The sequence below is a fragment of the Hippoglossus stenolepis genome, chromosome 5 (genome assembly GCF_022539355.2).
Source record: "Hippoglossus stenolepis isolate QCI-W04-F060 chromosome 5, HSTE1.2, whole genome shotgun sequence".
NCBI classification, from domain to species: domain Eukaryota; kingdom Metazoa; phylum Chordata; class Actinopteri; order Pleuronectiformes; family Pleuronectidae; genus Hippoglossus; species Hippoglossus stenolepis.
The window spans coordinates 19,328,553-19,344,645 of NC_061487.1; the positions used below are offsets into that span (position 1 = coordinate 19,328,553).

General features: G+C 41.5%; 2 protein-coding genes across 3 annotated transcripts in view; one reads left to right on the plus strand and one right to left on the minus strand.

Moving 5' to 3' along the window:
• The first annotated feature begins 280 nt into the window (after positions 1 to 280).
• The window catches only part of mapk8ip2 (mitogen-activated protein kinase 8 interacting protein 2), a 30,786-nt gene continuing 14,973 nt past the window's right edge, over positions 281 to 16,093 (plus strand). For both annotated transcript variants that reach the window (XM_035157015.2, XM_035157016.2), the window contains exons 1-2: positions 281 to 811; positions 14,103 to 14,208. In XM_035157015.2, the coding sequence (XP_035012906.1) occupies positions 747 to 811; positions 14,103 to 14,208 (171 nt within the window). In that variant the 5' untranslated portion in view covers positions 281 to 746. The remainder of the gene's footprint in view (positions 812 to 14,102; positions 14,209 to 16,093) is intronic.
• On the minus strand, positions 8,478 to 11,290 carry LOC118109700 (gastricsin). The gene is made up of 9 exons (XM_035157020.2): positions 11,235 to 11,290; positions 11,009 to 11,150; positions 10,741 to 10,858; positions 10,225 to 10,343; positions 9,566 to 9,765; positions 9,360 to 9,476; positions 9,096 to 9,243; positions 8,821 to 8,919; positions 8,478 to 8,633 (listed from the first exon to the last, which is right to left on the minus strand). The coding sequence occupies exons 1-9, from the start codon at positions 11,288 to 11,290 to the stop codon at positions 8,478 to 8,480; spliced, it is 1,155 nt and encodes a 384-aa protein (XP_035012911.1).

Below are 16,093 nucleotides of genomic sequence, written 5' to 3' on the forward strand. Positions count from 1 at the left end.
GATGCTGGACATATAATTGGCTGTAAGTGGGGGCCCCTTTATGGTGCTGTCCCACTCTTTTGTATGCAAACGTCCCTGTCAGTGTGATGTCATTGTAAACACTTATTGTTTTTCTACTCCACTGTTTGGCAGCTCCAGCTCTGCCTCGGTGCAGCCTGCTCATGTGGTGACGGCACTGACGTTATATGCTCCACACCACCCTCCTCCTCCTCCTCCTCCTCCTCCTCCTCCTCCTCCCCTCCTCCTCCTCCTCCTCTGTCTCCGCACTGCTGGCCCCCAACCCGTTGTGTGTCACAGGCAGCATCAGCATCAGCATCGCAGCATCAGCACCAGCAGCAGCAGACATTTGACGAGCTCTAACGCGGACTGCGGACGCACACTGCGCGCTCACGCTCCGTGTGGGCGCACTGGGGGAGAAACGCAGGATTGTCTGTTACATTTCTGCGGTGCAGCGATTTGTCTCCGAAGAGCCTCGACGCCCGCTTCTCTCTCTCCATCCCGCCCGTGTGGATGGTGGACTGCTGCAGAGTTCATGGTGCTGCTGTGCGGGCGCGTCTGATCCAAGGCTCGCGGCCAGGAAGCGGAGGAGGGGGGGAGGAGGTTATCCGTGGGGCCGCAGACAGGAAGAGGGAGAGAGAAACACCTCTGTCCACGGCCGCGTCCGTCCGCTGCCCCGTGATCGTGAATGGACTGAGCTTCCACTGTGATTTTCTGCATTAGCTCTCGCGACTCGTCTGTGGAAGAAGATGGCGGACAGGGCTGAGATGTTTTCCCTTTCCACTTTCCATTCCCTCTCTCCTCCCGGATGCAGGTAAGAGCTGACACGGGGGGGAGCGGCAGAGGAGAGATGGTAGGGGGAGGATGTGCAGGGGTGTAGAGAGGCCACTAAAGCAACTAAAGAGCAGAAACGCATCCATCCGTGTTGTTTTGGTGACTGTGGTGAAGCGCACATTATAAAGCCTGGGCAGCAGCCTGATATTCTAATAACCTGACAGGCCTGCTCCTGCCTGTAGATGCTGCAGCTCAACACTGCCGCTTGTCTGTGTCTGGGAACTGATGAAAACAACGACAGCTGTTGTATTTTGTCACCGAAGCATGAAGACTGGTGCTAGATTTTGAAATATGTGGCAGATGATTGATCCTTAGCTGTCGCGACAGTCACCAGCTTTGCGCATTCTCTGTGCGAGGCCCACGCCCTGTCGAGTCCAACCCAGGCAAGGGCATGGTGCTGAACAATGATTTACGGAAGTCTCATTGATATTGATGCTGTTTCAAACGCCTCTGATGTGACCTCTGCGACGCACAAATCTGCTGGCGTTTTCTTCTCGCCTCAGCACAACCGTGAGAGGTTTTTCCAGTTACCAGAGATCAATAACCCAGGTTGTTATATGTTAGAAGACCTGCATGGTTCGGGTCTTATAGGTTTTGCTTTTTGGACGATAGTCAGTGCCTGGAAAGAGGTGAAATGGTGCAACTCTTTGCTGAGGTTTGGCTGAAATTGTGTGGAGGCTGCAGCAATATTCAGATCACTTTTTATGTACATATGTTGAGTATAAGACACGTCTCCTTGCATTTCTCCTCAGTCTCATGCTACACTTCCTGCTGCAAGACCTTCCTCTGAAGAAACAATGGCATTTCCGTGCTATTGTTTATTTTTACATCTATATAAAATCACTTTAATCTTGTGTTAGGATGAAGAGAAACAAATGGACAGAGGACGCTCTCTGCATTAATGCATTTCATTGTCCGGGTGTCTGTCTCCACATGTCCCATGTCCTACAGAGTGCAATCACATTAGGAAGCAACTCCCAGTGGAATTTTTTATCCACAACATGCACTCATGCATGGATTTAGTTACAGACTGTAGCTTCATCTCATGAGAGGATCATATCAGATCAATACTGTAAAGCTGAGTTGTTGTTTGACCTTAGTTCATAGCACTGAGCAAAGCTTGGTCCATTACATCAACATTTTGAATTCTACAGCATTTAAAAAGAGGCCTGAGCCAGCTAATCTTAGTAGTATCAGCGGATTAATGGGTACAGGACATTCCATATGCACACCTTTGACCTACTTAGGCATTGTGTCAACTACAACAGATGCAACCTTTCAGCTAACTTCTCTGTTCAAACTCAAAGGCAGTGTTATAGACCACTGATGAGACGTGTCTCTACAGTGTGTCACTATTATGTGAATGAGGTGGAGAATGATGGAGGAGGTTATGTTTTCGTCTGGATTTGTTTGTTTGGTTATATTCCTGCAGGATTATGCAAAAGCTCCTCCGTCGATTTCCATGACATTTTGTGAAGGGGTGGGGCTTGATCCAAGGAAGATCCCATGAAATGTTGGTGTGGATCTGGATCAGGGGGGCGGATCCAACATTGTAAAATGAGGCATTTTTCAACATTTCCGTTGATTTTCCAGAGAATAATTCATGAATCTTGACGGAAAAACAAACCAGGCATGTTTAAAGGACTGATATTTATGAGTGTTTGCAATTTGGTACACATCTAAATAAAAAATCTGGATCTAGTGTATTTAAATGTAGGAGACTGTTGGGACCTGGTAGAGTAATGACCTCTACTGGGTACCTTAGAAAGTACACAAGCAGTTTTGTTTATTTTCAGTCAGACCATCAGATTTAAGCAGTGAAATTCTAATAAATCATATTGAAATACTTATATCTGGAACACGGAAATAAAAGTGCATTTGTAGATTTATTTTTTCACTAACTTTTTTATTTATATCCATGCTCTCCTCATTTAAATGTTTATGTGTCTCATCTCTATGTGTGACTGATTCATGGATTCATGGATGAAACCACCTGCATTGTGATGATGTGGGACAGTAATCTGTTTTACATAACCTTAGTTTCCAATGGGCAACATAATCCTTAAGAGAGCCTGGTTTCTCCCAGAGCAGCAGAAATTTATGACTGACTGTAATTTCTCCTGAACAGAGGACGCACTCTCCCCACTGAAAATACAAGCATTTACACAGATACATGCTGTATGCCTCGGTACTAATCATTTAACATTACATTTGTCCTCTGTTGCCAAAGTAAAATGTGAATGTACTCTTCCTTTCAGCTTCAACTAAGTGACATGGGTCCATATAAATAGGATGAACATAATAAATGGAAACATTAATGCTCAATTTGACTTAATTTTGCAGAAATGAAAACCATCCACATTTTCTAGGTAGGAATAAAACGTGTTCACTAGGCTAAATGAAACTAAAAATCCCCTCTATGGTATAGGCTCCATTTTGGATCCAGTTTTAAAAAGGTCTGAGTTCAACAAATCAATTTATGACAGTTTCCATCTTTATTTCAAAACGTATAAAACATTCACATTGAACTAGAATAAATATAAATAGAATATATAGAGCATGTACTAATTTGCATTCACAGATCTGACAAAACCAGAGCTATGGTTAGGTTATTTATAAATCCGGTCATATACAACTGAGGAAAGCAAATTATACGAGTTACAATTATCAGTCAAAGAATCAATTATTTAACAATACAAAAATAAAATTGATATAATAGATTAATTAAGTAATTTCTTAAGCAAAAGGAGCAAAACGTGCTGGTTCCAGCTCCTCAGTATTTTCTGGGTTTTTACTTCGACAGATTTATCAGCCTCCACCTCCTCTACCTCTCTCATTTTGAATTTCATATGGTGAGCAGTCGATGTTCCACTTTTGCCTTCTGACTCTTTGAAGGCTGCTGGAGGAGGCAGAGGGAGGGAGCTGGGTGATGATGGGTATGGTTACCATGGGGTAAGAGGCTTAAATCAAATACAGATTCATTCGAGCTTAAGCGTCCCTTCCCCGCCCCCATCCTGTCTCCCTCATGGTGGTTTTATATTTCCTCTTGCCATGTTTTCATCCGTCAAATCTTCACAGCTGCCATAGCTTTGTTTTTCCATTCAACAATGAGGAAATAAGTTATATTTACACAGTCCAAGAGATTGTTTTCCCATCAACATGTGAACATTTCCCACCAATCTGCAGCATTCACTCACATCTGATGACTTCATTAATACAAATCCGGCCAAGTCCTCCTCAAAGAGCAAACCGATGCATCATCTCAATTTAAAAATGGCGTGATCTTCCAGGTTTGGATCTGACAAAGAAAACAGAGAGTGCTTCATTAGGTTAAATGTATGACTCATACGTGTGTGTGTGTGTGTGTGTGTGTGTGTGTGTGCCTGCGGGTGTTTGTGTGTGGTATTACTGGAGACTGATGGTGGGTGAAAAGCCTGGGAAATTGATCTTAATGACTCAGTGACAACCACATCAACTGTCCCTGAAGATGATGTCACTGTGAAGCAGGTGCTCATGGTTTTCACATAGGAACAATAAATAAAGTCAAAGGCAGCTTCATCGTGGCATCATTGATTCTCCTTGAATCTTTTTTAGTATCGTGAATAGAGTGTCCTTTTCATTTCCTCTCAGCGTAACAACTATAGGAAAGAAATCAAAATGACCAATTTTGTCTCGTGTCAAATTTTAAATACATAAATCTACTATTCTGCTTTTTAGACATATGCATTTTATTTTAACATATTTGCTTTGCTTGATATTCTAAGTATCCTGACCATTGACTGGATGCAACCAGTGATCATTTTCAACATTAGTTAGTTGTTGTTTTTTCAATAAAGTCTATAAAATATCTGATGTAATATCAGTTGACATTTTCGAATATCTCGTTTCCAAAACCCAAAAGATAATGAGTTTATCTAAACATCTTCCTGGAATTTCAGAAACTGGAATCATCAAATGCTAGACTTTATTGATTGTTAAAATCGACTGATCATGAAAATTAATACATTTGAAGAGAATTGATTTTTTATTGCAGCTCTAAAATGATTCATTGTGTAGATGCTTTAAAACTCGACCCTGTTAAAAGTAAAATAAAGCCTAACTCAATGAGACAGTTAGGTGAACTTGTGAACTTGTGACAAAGAGAAATTGTCAGAACGAATGTGAGAAGGAGAGATTGTTTTCAATCTGACAGAGGAGAGGAGAGAAACGCAAAGAAAGAGCGAGAGGAGACGAGGAGATGTAGAACAAAACTCTCACTGGTGGCAGTTGGGTGTGTCATTGCAGCAACATGAGCAGCATCAGTGAATGGTAATTTTGTGCTGACTGCTTTTCTTGTGGTAGGATTCTCTCTCAGCATGTCACCACTAGAATAGATGGAGACTGACCCTTTTCCTGCATGTTCTTTAGATCCAGATACGTACACATGAAGGGTTCTAGTACTATTTATGAAAAAGAAATAGCAATTAACTTGAATAACAAAAAGCTGTGAGTTATGGGGTATATCAGTTGTCATTGAAAACTGTCCACTAAGTCTAATATTTAAAGTGTTCCATATTTTTTGCAGCATAGAGGCTAAAAGTTTTGTTGCAACTTTGGAAATAGTTAAAAGTGCAACTGTGGAGGATCTTAAGTATCAAGGCTGATCATAGAACAATATAGTGTTATAAGATCACTTTAAAAAGTAAGAGACAGACTTTGAAATCAATTCTGAAAGCTCCAGAGACCTTGTCTGAAACTAGAGTTATATGAGCCCTAATTCTGGTTTTGGTTAAAACCCATTCTGAATTGTCTGTAGTCCTTTAATGGCTGCTTTTGATTAGCCAGTGCATAGAGCTGGACAGTCGTCTAGACAAGGACATTTTCAGCATCTTGCTGGCTCAGCTCAGGTCTCACCTTTGTAATATTTCACAAATCATAAAAGGCAGTTTTGGTCAAAGTTCTTGTGGTCGTGTTGCAGTTTAGCAAAAACAGGATTGCAGTCAGTTTGGAATTGAGTTTCAGCATATTTGGGTCATCTGGCTTCATGGACTGGGTGTCGTCAGCATAGCGGTTGACATCTAAGTTGATTGAGAACAGCAAAGGCCCCAGGACACTGGCTTGGGTTACACCATAGTCCATGTTAACTGTGTGTGTTCTCAATTCAGACATGGACTTTTCTTCCAGTAAGATTTGATTTAAATCAGCTTAAAACTGTGGAAGAGAATTTGATGTTTCTCTCCTCTGCTTCAAAGCCTCAGCTTCAAATCCGAATTATTAAGAACGATCACAAGCAGAGATGGACTGGATGCTGGATGCAGGGTGTCAGAGTGTTGGATAAGAAGCAAGCAGAACACAATGCGCTGTGACAGGCACTGCACGCTCACTTGCACGTTGTCTAAACATCAAACAGGGACATGGACATAATGCAAACACTGCAATAGTGACTGAATCTCACTTTATATTTATATGATATTGATTCTGAAATTAAAACTGCAGAACATTTCAGAAAAGGACACAGCACATCTCCTGTAAGATAAAATAAGAAAGTAGGAGAATGGAAAACTGGAGTTTGATGTAGTATTTCTGTGTGTGTGTGTGTGTGTGTGTGTGTGTGTGTGTGTGTGTGTGTGTGTGTGTGTGTGTGTGTGTGTGTGTGTGTGCGTGTGCTGTGTGTCAGTGTGTGTGTGTGTGGCCAGAGGAGAACCAAAACTGATAAGCACACAAACAAAATGGAGTCGAGAATTGGAAGTCACAGAGGTTACCAGACAATGACCAAAGGAAAATAAATGAAAAACAGAGGACAGATAAAATTAAAGAGCAAATCCTTCCAAGTGTGTACAGCTGTTATGAAGCCAAGCTTCTATGTTTTAATTGTATTCATCCAGATTTTGAGGAAACCATCTCCACCCAAACACTGTGGCACCGAATTCATTTATTTTAAGTTGCTCACAGCATTGTAAAATGACCTTTGTGATAATTCACCAGTACCATCTCTTTTCGGAAACACTGTCACTCTAGTGTCTGTAGTGTCACTGGGGATCAGTTCTGATTGACACTATTGTACTTTCTACCCATGAAATAATCTTGGATAGACATTGTGAGCGTGTTCTGTGGGATTATCCAGAGTGACAGGGACACTGACTCTGGATGACTGACTTCATGTGCTTCTATGTGTAAGCAAATCATTACCACGTCCATTTTAAGACATTAGCACAATTAGTTTCTAAATTAAACCATCACAAACAACATTAAAAGCCTCTCGAGTCTGTACTTTGGACCCAAATCTGTTGCACTGCTTCTTTTCACAATGAAAATTGCTTTGTGTAATGAAACACAGATTTTTTATTCTCTTGAACAACATGCTGAGGATTCTCGTCTTCCTGACTTGATCGCAGCTCCTTCTCGTATAAGCTTCCGTTTCTCTAACTCCTCATCCAAAACAAACGTGAGGTATTGTGTGGTGGTGACAAGCTGCCTTGGATTACAGCTGCGTTGATGTGGTGTGTTTCCATTCTGAACCACACACACACACACACACACACACACACACACACACACACACACACACACACACACACACAAACACACACACACACACACACACACACACACACACACACACACATACAAGCGAAGATTCCCTGAAGGTTCGGATAGTCGAGAAGCTCATTAGTGACCTTCTTGCTCCAGGTTTAAGACAGGCTCTTCTGTGTGTGTGTGTGTGTGTGTGTGTGTGTGTGTGTGTGTGTGTGTGTGTGTGTGTGTGTGTGTGTGTGTGTGTGTGTGTGTGTGTGTGTGTGTGTATCCATTGTGGCAACAGTTCTGATGCTCTAATCACACACACAGACCACACTCTGGTTTTGGAGGTTGGTGTCATTTTGCACTAAATTATATATTGTATCTGGCACCGGTTGTCAGACTGCAGTGACGCCAATGGCAACTACAGTTCAGCAAAGTACAATATAAAACCATTTTAAATGGTCAGTGTGTAGGATTTAGTGACATCTAGAGGTGAGGATGCACATTACAACCACGTGAATACCATTCGCCTCCCCCTTCCCTTCTTAAGTGGGTAGGAGAATCTACTTTAGCTTTCAGGTAATGTCAAAATTATGAAAAGCCCTCTCTAGAGCCAGTGTTTTGTTTGTCCATTCTGGGTTACTGTAGAATCATGGTGGTGCAACATGGTGGACTCCATGGAAGAGAACCCACACCCAATGTTGATACAAAGGGTCATTCTAAGATAGCAAAAACACAGGATTCTTAGTTTCAAGTGATTCTACATTAAAAAAAACGATAATTATATTCAATTTCTGCCGATAGATCCTTCTAAACGCTGCCCCTTTATTGATTAGCTTTTTCTAGAGTAGTCTTTGTATGTGCCTGGATTGTATGATATTTAAAATCACCATTTGTCGTAAGAAGTAATTGGACACACACTCTTGAATCTGTGATTTTCACCTTTATTCTGCTTGATAATTATGTAATTTCATTTTCCCATCAAACTCCTTTCTTTTCTGAATATACAGCTCTAACCAGGGTATGTTTGTCAAGACCTTTCTACACCAATCTGAAGATTTAAAAGACTTACAGTGCTACATTTTGTGGTGTAAATTTACACTAACAAATATGTTAACTGAAATAAACCCATATTGTCCAAACAAGACTTAGGCAGCTGAAGCAAAGCCGACACGGTTGTTGGTGCGGTCATAGACGGAGTAGTACTCTCTGAGGAACACGTCTCCAAAGATCCACAAGGGCTCGCCATCACGAGAGGGCAGGTAGGTGGGGGTGATGCCCACTGAACAGGACTGGGATCCATCCTGTTTTAATGGGAGGCGGAGAAAAGAAATTGGCACATTACTGCATGTACACACACAAACAATAAAACATGGCATGCACGTTAAGGGTGTATGAACCCACACAGATACATGCTTGCAAGAATGTGGTAAATCTAAGGATATATCATGACTTGGATGAATCTCCACAGACATGAATGTAGTAACTTACCTGGATGATGTAAGCAGAAGGAGTAAGCTGGAAGGCAACACCGCTGATAACAAAGCTCAGAGTCGGCAGGTTGTTGACCTGGCTGCAGTCCACCATGTACTAGAGATCAGGACAACGAAGAGAGAGTGTGTGAGAGGTTTCATGTGCAGATATGTGAATGTAAATGGTGCAGCATACAAACAGGGAAATAATGACAGCGGCTTACTCTCTGATTGTTTTTTGCTTTGTGGGTGAGTGAGTGTCTGTTTGCCTGTCTGTCCCTCAGCTTGTCTTACCTGGCCATACTGGCTTCGTTGGGCCCCGATGGCCTGCATGATGTAAGGCAGGAGTTGGCTTGGAGCTGTCAGCGCGGAGGTTCCAGTGTCGACAATGGACTGGCAGCCCCGAGAGCACCAGCCTGTCTCTTGACCGTTGATCTCAAATCTGTGGGACGAAGCATGTGCCCAAAGTTGTTTTTTCTTGCACAAATATCAGTGAACTAACTTCTCGATAAAAACAGAAGATTGATTTATGTTGATAAAATGTTGAAAAGCACAGACCCTTGAATACCGATCTGCCAGTAGGTCTCCGAGGTCACTGGGGTCCAGGAGATCTGGCCCTGGTACAGACTGGTGTCCACTCCTCCGAAAGAGAGCACACTGCCCTGCTGTCCTCCCCTAAACCACACAACCAAAACTCAGCTGCAAGCTCCTTATGAGGAGAGAATGTGTATCGAACAATAAAAGTCTTATTTTATCAGTTTTACCTAGACAGGTAGAAAGCAAATATGTTGGCATCAAGCAGGTTGTGAGAAATCATGTTGTCCATGACGGGGGTCTCTCCTCCGGCAGAGATGTAGGGGTAGGACAGGCCAAGGATGCCGTCAAACTTGGCCACCACGAAGTTCTGGCCGGGCTCGTTTGTGCTCAGACCAATTTCCTGGTTGTTGATCACAATCCCGCCAACCTATTGGTCCAGAACCAGCAATAAGATCCATTATAAGATGCAAATTTAAGATTGTACATATACATAATCAATGTGGAGCATTTTGAATAAGGTAGGCCACTGTTAATTTTACTCCAAGATTATAATTATTATTTTAATTCTATATTATTATATTATTAAGACTTCGCTGAGTATCCTATGTGTAAAAATCCATATATTTACTTTAAAATACAAGTTCAATACTTAATACACATAAAACCGCTGCACTGATCTTTGTGTATAAACACTTTTCAACATGATGCAAGTCTGACCAACTTAAAACTCAGGGATGTTTTTGCTGCAGGGCAACACATGTACACCTGCTCCCTGGTGAGAGTCTGTCTCAGTATGACTCAGTCCTGTGTAGTCTGCTAAAAGTGAATGAAAAACATGGTAACCATTCACATACTTGAACTGATTGTTCTCGATGTCTTGACTTACATTGACAGTGTCATATCCAAATGTTCCGTACAGGCTTCCAGCTCCATAGGGCAGGTAGAAGTTCTGACCCTTGGCAGAGTAGGTGGACGACTGCTGGGGGTTGAACTTGGTGTGTGCGTCTGTAAAATAGATCTGGATGATTTCTGCAGCCATTTCTCTGAAGCTGTCCTTATGTCTATAGCAGAGCCTTTTCATATTCGCATTAGAAGTCATGAGCTGAATTTGAATTAGAGTAGTCACTTATTCTTTTGGATTTGCATGCCTGTAATTACACTAAATATCAAAATGTAAATATTCATTCTAGGGCAAAGAACAATTTGTACAATTTAGATGAAACACACAAGTGAAAACATCACTAGGATTATTTCCTATTCAATTTCTGCCAATAGATTCCTTTTACCTAAATCTAACACACTGAACCTTTAAGTCCTCCGGAGATGTTCTTCACATGCAGTATGTTCTGAGGAACGTGACAGATGAGGATTTATAGTGTAAATCCTGTAGGTTTGTACTCACTGCAGGCCTGAGTGTTGCAGTAGATGGAGTCAACCCACAGGTTGGCAGAGCCGGTGTCAAACAGCACCTGGAAGGACTGAGGGGGTGTTCCAATGCTGATCGCTCCGTAGTAGGTGGTCTGGACAACACATTGTTTGGAGTTACAGATAGAGGGGAGCACAATAAAAAAGGGTTAGGGTTAAACACATCGATTAGTTTCAGAACACCTTTTCTTTTTCATTTGGGGGTGTAAATTATGCAAAAGTGGTGTAAACCCAGGCGTTCTCACATCAGCGTAGTTGTTGATGTACATGTTGGCAGAGCCAGCAAACTCATTGTCCTGGTACTTGAGAGCCGGGTCCTGGTACGGCAGCTCGATGCCTTTCTCTCTCAGGGCCTCGCGCATCGACTTGTGCTTCTGCAGAGGGATCCTGAGGAAGAAGAAGGAAGCAAAACCTTAAAGTCTTCTCATGCTAGAATTCTGAAGTTAGAATTAGGAAATACAGATTCCTTACTTGACGATTCCCTCTGCAAGCACGACGCAGACCAGAACAGCAACGAGACACTTCATGATCCCTCCTGTACACACAGCTCTCCTGGGTGGATACGACTCAGCTCAGATCTGAACAGACTTTATATACGCCTGTGTGGTCCCATATCAGCCCGGCTCTTATCGAAATTTCAGTCGTATCAGTTAAGACAGGGTGACCCTCAGAGTTGTTTTCTACAGCTGCACAGTTTATTTGTACATGCAACACTCTATGCTGCACAAACGTAGACAAAAAGACGTCCTAATTAGATATATTATATAACAACCACATAGTAAACAGTTTTTCAGTTGGGGTAGTAAAAAACTCTGGTTCATCACTTAAAAGTCTCATGTTTATAATACAGAAACCGCTTCTGTCTTTTTTTCTTGATGCTGATTGAGCTAAGTTTTTTATCGATATCGTGATTTCATATAAACCATTTGTAATAAGAACTCATTGTTGTTTTCTCTGAAATTGTCTGCATGCTCTCTGTGATGACGACCAAGATGGTGGCACACACGAGTGCAGCGGCTCTTTGCTCTGCAGTTCGGTGTTATACTTTGAATTGTGTTCTTTTTCACTTTATGAATTCGTTATTTAAATTCTTTGCTCCGACCAGAGGAGGCACCCCTAATTCTGTTTTGTGCGATACAATGACAATATAGGTTTTCTGTTTCTATTCTGTACTAAATCCTCGAGATGCCACTTTAGAACAGTTTTATTTGATTATTTAAATATATATCAACAGCAAGGTCAAGTTTAATAGTTTGTAGGTGACAACATTTTTCCACTAATGGAAAATCAATGTGTTATATCATAACCACACAGTTTTATCAAAACCTTATTGTGCTCTTCAGCTTATCATAACTTTTAATATGTTGACATTTGATAGCATTTTCTTCCCTCTGATAAAATTAAGATTAGATTTGTTCATACATCATACAATGTTTGTTATTATATTATATTTTTCAGATTAATAAAAAAAGTTATGTTATTAGTTTTTGTTTAAAAAACTAATAACATTTCAGTCTTTGGGGTTGAAGAAAAGACATGTACTGTAGTGGATGTGCAATATTTAACATTTAACAAGTGTAAAGTGTTAAAAACTGCAACGAAAAAACAACCCATTCATGGGCAAATATTAAACATTTATAAGATCATATCTTGGAAAATCGCTGCCAGACAACTACACTCCTGAGCTTGTACAAACCAGTGTTCTGAGCTTCACAGGGTCATTAGAGAATAAAGCCATTTTGTTTCAGAGAGTTTAAGAGATGCTACAGTTGTGATCATGTCAAGCTCACTGCAGACCTGACTCACAGAGCTGAAAGTCTGACACAGGTTTGTTTAATTCAGGAAGTGCACTCCCCTGGAAACATTAGTTATTGTTATTCAGTGTTTAACTGTATTAAGTCTCCCTCAGTATCCAGTGTTACCCATTGTTTCACAGTGTAAGTCCTGCTTGTTGCCCAGTGTTTCATTTGCTCTGTGAGCACCACCTCCAGTTGGCAATGTGTCAGAGGTAATGTTTTATTTTGTTGCTGAGACCCAGACCATGTACTATTAGACATGTACCAGGTTGTGTTCAGCACTGGCATTACCTTAAAGGCTTCTTGTGAGAAACAAAGTCAAACAGATATTACAGGATTTGTACACCCCAGTGTCCTGGATGAAAGTGTTTGACCCATTCATCCACCACAACCTGTTTACAAGTCGCACGCAGATTCTGCTGCTTTTTATCCTGAAGAGCCCGAAAGCTTTTCTGACAGAAAAAAGCTTCTGGCATAAAACCTGGAAAGCAAACTTCTCCTGAGTGGCAAATAACAGCTGCTGTGACAAAACATCATTGAGGTTCAGGATGAGCTGTGTGTTGAGAATGACTTGTTTATAATTTTTTGCAAATTAACTCTTCTTTACGCTTGAAACTTTGATTGTAAAACACATTTTTACCCTTTTATTGATCTGTTCCCATTATTTTCTGTCAGTAGCACCTTGCTGTGCATTAAAGCAGACCAGCAGCATGGGGACACTCAGACTTCTGAGGCTTTTCACCTGCTTTGTTTCACTTTTAGATGCTTCAGCACATCCTCATTTGTTACCCGGTACCTTTGACATTGTGTAGATAGATAACACCCCTATATATATACACATGTGTGTATGTGTGTGTGTGTGTGTGTGTGTGTGTGTGTGTGTGTGTGTGTGTGTGTGTGTGTGTGTGTGTGTGTGTGTGTGTGTGTGTGTGTGTGTGTTTGCGATGTAAGCTTGCAACCATACGTAATATGTCGAGTGTCCTTTCCATAGCAGGAAAACTGCAATGCAGCATTTACCTCCAGACATTGTGAGCCTGCTGCTGTAGAAGCAAGAGGCTGCTGAAACTAATGGGCCAAAGATAAGATAGAGCCTCATCAACAAACATGCAATAGAACGGCTCATTACAGAGACATATACACGTCCTGCTGTAATGTGATGGAGCTGTAAATGGCAGCTGGGAAACTTTACCAAAAAAAAAAAGGCAACAATCAATAATTCACCTACAACTTGTACATTACACCCACAGCTAACAGTCAAATCAACTTAATTTGAAGTATTTCATTTCACTTTTATGTGTCTGTTTTTTAGAAGAGAAGATTGAGGTGTGTGGGTTCCAGTATACGAGACTGAGACCCAGTTAGAACATGACAGGCCATCACTTACAGTAGGTTTCCCTGAGATCAGGGCTCCGTGTGTGGGCATATATCAATGAGAAATTCCCCTCTGGAGCGTCCACTGGTGAAACAGACATATTATATCATATATTATATCAGCGTTCTGTTTTTACGTCATGTAGTGAGCGTCTCTCTCATGTGTTTCCAGGCCATCCCATGACATCAGCCTGGAGGAGTTTGATGATGAAGATCTCTCCGAAATTACAGATGACTGTGGGATTGGACTCAACTATGACTCTGATCCTTACGAGAAGGTGAGGCTGCTTGTTCCTTTCATTGATATTTTACCCATTTGTTGAGTTGTGTCTCTAATATGTCAACATGAAAACTTGTATATAATATCTACATTTATATAAACTTTATAGGGGAGTTATAGATATGATTGCTTTATCAGTTGGCGGATGATATCAGCCGAGCCTTTCACAGACATCACAGGTATCTCTACTTGCTGATATGCACTGATATAAAAACTTTTAATATACAGTAAATGCAGAAAATTGCATTTATATATAAAAATGTGTTTGTTCTCTTAAATCAGGTTCTATATATTTGGTTGAGTTTGAGTTGTTATTGATTTGTAGTATTCATATAGGCATCATTGCAAAATTCTTTTAAAAAAATATAAATTTTGGCCCATTTATATACGTCAGATTTTTATAATAATGATACAAATAATAATAACACAGTAACAAGGTGCGTAAGTTAAACATGAACATATCTTACATGTATAATTATACTCCTGTCAGTCAGGTTATATTTCAAACATATATTTTTTTCACTGAAATCAGCTGTTTTTCACTCACAGAAGTTAATGTGTCATTCACTGTTATAATATAATATAATGTTTACTGATTCCACAGACAACAGCTCGTGTCTCAATTTACAGTATCATGGTGGATTAAAAACCACCTGAGGGTGATGGTAGAACGATGGCGAGCTGGATAATGTGTTAACAGGAAGATTCTTCTAAAGCACTCTCAGATCATACAGATCATTATCAAGCATCATTTCACGCTGGATCTGAGCCACACATACATTCATTGACTCTAAGCAGCACTTCCTCTCAGCGTCCTACTCAAATCACTGTGTTATGAAATATATGCAAATAACTGAGACATTCAAAGCATCATCCTACATGTCTGACCACCTTAGACTTTAATTACACATTTTGAACTATTATCTCATTCCCCTGCCTCGCCCTCTCGCTCTCCATCCTGTTGGATGTAAATGTTTTATGCTGGTGGCGTGGAGCCACAGCTGCAGCAGAGGGTGGGTGACCCAGTGCAGTTTGCTGCTATGCAGAGACATCCTCCTCCTTCCCTCCTTCCGTATTTCCCTCCCTCCCTCCGATATGTCTTCCCTCCCTGCTATGCAGAGTGTTGCTTGGAGACAGAGCTTAGATTCCCTCCTCCCTTGTTCTCTACCACCTCTCCACCCCTTCCTCCCCCAGACAGATTTCCTTCCCCGGCTTTTCTCCCTCTCCCTTTTGCTCTTCTCCGCCGAGGTGATTTAGCTCAGGCATGGTTGGCTCTGAGGGTTTAGCTCTCGGCATAAATCTGTGCTGGATATTTCGCTCCCTCCACTTTAATCCACCAACAAAAACACATTATGGATGGCAAGCAAAGCCCTTCTGTAGCAATGATGTTGTGTTTTTTTTTGATAGGATGTTGAAAGACCCCCCGAGGGAGTGCGACTTTAGATAGTCGTCTTTTCCCCTCTCATGCCGGAGAGGTCGTACAGTAGTAAACCAGGCATCAGTGCCCCTTTTCACCTCTTTGCCTCCCACATGCAGTCACACACATCAGACACACATCAGCACAGGCCCTGACTGCTCACTTCGAGAAAGCACAGGGCCGAGAGGGTGTCGGCCCTCGTTATGTTTCATTATTGCCCAGAGGAGGAAATCTTGCTGACATGCGATGGATTGGAGACACGTCGAGCTGCATGTTTGAACATCATAGGGAAAAAAGCGAGACAGAGCTTTATGCAGAGGGTACTTTGCCTGCATCAGTAGGGCTTGTGACACTTTGTCAGCTCGTCAGCCTCCTTCGTGCTCTGAACTCTGCTGATGGTTTTGCTTTTTGTGTCAGTGAGATTCGTTCATACTGGACAGCATGTCTTTGATGTTCCCGAGGATCA

Excerpts from the sequence above, each read along its gene's own strand:
- LOC118109700 (XM_035157020.2), bottom strand. The coding sequence starts at position 11,290 with ATGAAGTGTCTCGTTGCTGTTCTGGTCTGCGTCGTGCTTGCAGAGGGA. Across the intron at positions 9,766-10,224 it reads TTGGATATGACACTGTCAAT|GTTGGCGGGATTGTGATCAA; the intron begins GTAAGTCAAGAC and ends CTGGACCAATAG. Across the intron at positions 9,477-9,565 it reads TTTGCTTTCTACCTGTCTAG|GGGAGGACAGCAGGGCAGTG; the intron begins GTAAAACTGATA and ends TGTGTGGTTTAG.